The sequence below is a fragment of the Clupea harengus genome, chromosome 6 (assembly GCF_900700415.2).
Source record: "Clupea harengus chromosome 6, Ch_v2.0.2, whole genome shotgun sequence".
In the NCBI taxonomy this organism is placed as follows: Eukaryota; Metazoa; Chordata; class Actinopteri; order Clupeiformes; family Clupeidae; genus Clupea; species Clupea harengus.
Genome location: NC_045157.1, coordinates 12257522 through 12260021, shown reverse-complemented (window position 1 = coordinate 12260021; position 2500 = coordinate 12257522). Strand labels below are relative to the sequence as shown.

The 2500-nt window shown below is 45.2% G+C and overlaps 1 protein-coding gene across 7 annotated transcripts in view; it reads left to right on the top strand.

The window, feature by feature from the left end:
* LOC105899921 (C-myc promoter-binding protein-like) overlaps positions 1-2500 on the top strand; it is a 46713-nt gene that overhangs the window by 25508 nt on the left and 18705 nt on the right. For 4 of the 7 annotated variants that reach the window (XM_031569020.2, XM_031569015.2, XM_031569018.2 and 1 more), the window contains exons 13-14: positions 1413-1558; positions 2054-2089. In XM_031569020.2, coding sequence (XP_031424880.1) covers positions 1413-1558; positions 2054-2089 — 182 coding nt within the window. The remainder of the gene's footprint in view (positions 1-1412; positions 1559-2053; positions 2090-2500) is intronic. The other 3 variants (XM_031569022.2, XM_031569021.2, XM_031569019.2) reach the window with 1 other exon arrangement.

The following is a 2500-nucleotide window of genomic DNA, read 5'->3' as shown; positions in this document are numbered from 1 at the left end:
AACACACACTACGGCGATAAAGCAATGTTGGCTGCCCCAGTGTGACCACACACTATGGAGATAAAGTTTGTTGTATTCTGTGATCGTCAGTGTGAACACACACTACGGAGATAAAGTTTGTTGTATTCTGTGATCGTCAGTGTGAACACACACTATGGAGATAAGGTTTGTTGTATTCTGTGATCTTCAGTGTGAACACACACTATGGAGATAAAGTTTGTTGTATTCTGTGATCGTCAGTGTGAACACACATTATGGAGATAAAGCGATGTTGGCTGCCCCAGGGTTTCCGTCCTGTGGGGGCGTGATGATCATCATCTGTGCTGGGACATGAGAACAGCGCTGTTGTGAGTGGCTGTTTGTGGAAGAGTTCATGGGAAATCAGTTGTTTGTGAGAGGTGTTGGCATGATTGACTGTCGCTGCTGTACCAACATACAGACCACCTTCTATCCTTCCTCCTTGCCTCTTTCCCTGCTTTCTATCCATCTCTCTGCTCTCTGTATATATTTCTCTCTCTGCTCTCTATCTATCTCTCTCTCTCTCTCTCTGTTCTCTGTTTCTCACTCTCTCTGCTTTCTCTCTGTGCTCTTTAGCTCTTTCTCTCTCCCTCTCTCGCTCTCGCTTCTCTCTTGATTTTTCATATTCATGTACACACACACACACACAAATAAAGAGAGAGAATGAGAGAGAGTGAGAAAGAGAGAGAGAGAGAGAGAGACAGAGAGAAAGAACACACAGAAAGCCCGGTGAGTCAAACCAGATGTATTTTCCAACCTGTGTGAACTTCCCAGAAGTGTCTCATGTGAACGTTCACTGTGTTAGAGTAGTGGGGCGTGTGTGTGTGTAGAAACATCTATATACAGATGTGTGTATGTGAGATAACAACTAGGAGAAACAAACCTATGAACAAACTACCTCTAGCTGGCGTGTGTGTGTGTGTGTGTGCGTGCGTGTCTGTTTGAGAGGATTATTATGCTCTTGTGGTATGAGGCATCAGGTGACAGAGTGATGATCCCTAGAATGACTGATGGAGGAATAGCAGGTGTGTGTGTGTGTGTGTGTGTGTGTGTGTGTGTGTGTGTGTGTGTGTGTGTGTGTGTGTCTGTGTGTGTGTGTGTGTGTGTGTGTGAGTGTGCAACTGTATGTTTCTCTTCTGAGTAAATTATGTCCTTTCAGTTTCACAGAACATTCTGTGGCTCTCTTGTGCTTCTGTGTCCTGTGACAATGCCTGTTGTAAGCATTGCAGTTACGCTCAGTACATTGTATGCCATGAATTTGCCTGTCTGTATGTGTGCTTCTGAATCTTTGTGCATCTGTACTCACACATATGTTAACCTGTGTGTCTACCTGTGTGTACGTGTGTGTGCGTGTGTGTGTGTGTGTGTGTGTGTGTGTGTTTATGTGTGTGTAGGGTTCTTGCGCAGCAGGGATCGTTCTCATCAGAAGTTCTACTCTGCGATGGTGAAGACGCAGCTCTTCAGCCGCTTCATTGAGGAGTGCTCCTTTGTCAGCGACAAAGATGCCAGCCTGGCCTTCTTCGACGACTGTGTGGACAAAGTAATACTGCTCTTTCACTCTCCCTCTCTCTCCCTCTCTCTTTTACTCACTTTCTTTCCCTCACACTCTCTCTCTCCCTTTCTCTCTCTCTTACTCTCTCTCTTTCACTCACAAACTCTATCTCCCTCTCTCTTTCACACTCTCTCTTTCTCTCTCTCTTTCACGCACACTCTCTCTCTCTCTTTCACTCACTCTCTTTCACTCACAAACTCTCTCTCCCTATCTCTCCCTCTCGCTCTCTCTCTTTCACTTATTTTCTCTCTCTCTCTCTCTCCCTCTCTCCTGCCTTCTAACCTTCTGTCTATCTTTCCCTACCTCTATCACAGCCACTTATTCGGCCTTTCAGAACCACTTATTCAGCCTTTCCTGAATAAGCCATAACGTATATTTTATCCTGTCTTTCAATCTGCCTCCCCTGAGCTTATGACTTTCATTTTTCTGTCTCGGTACATTTTCTCTCTTTCTTCTTCCTGTTTCTCCTTCTGCCTCTGGAAGCTGTTTAGCTCAGAGCGGACTGTAGAAAAGGCCAAGGTGAGAGAGAAATTGCTTTTACTGTATGACTCCATAAATCAGTGTGTGGGAAATTTTGTTTTCAATCTCAGTCAGTCCATCTACACATTGTGTGCAGGTATATGTGTGTGAGTGTGTGTATGTGTGTGTGTGTGTGTGCGTGTGTGTGTCTGTGTGTATGTGTGTGTGTAAGTGTTTGTGTGTGTGTGTGTGTGTGTGCGTGCGTGCGTGTGTGTGTCTCTCTCTCTGTGTGTGTGTGTGTGTGTGTGTGTGTGTGTGTGTGTGTGTGTGTGTGTGTATTGGTGTGTGTGTGTGTGTTGCAGAGCTCTGAATTATGTGCGACTGTGTTTGTTTACGTCTGTGTGATATATTCCTTTCCTGAGATCTCAGTTGAAATGCACAGGTGTGTGTGTGTGTGTGTGTGTGTGTGTG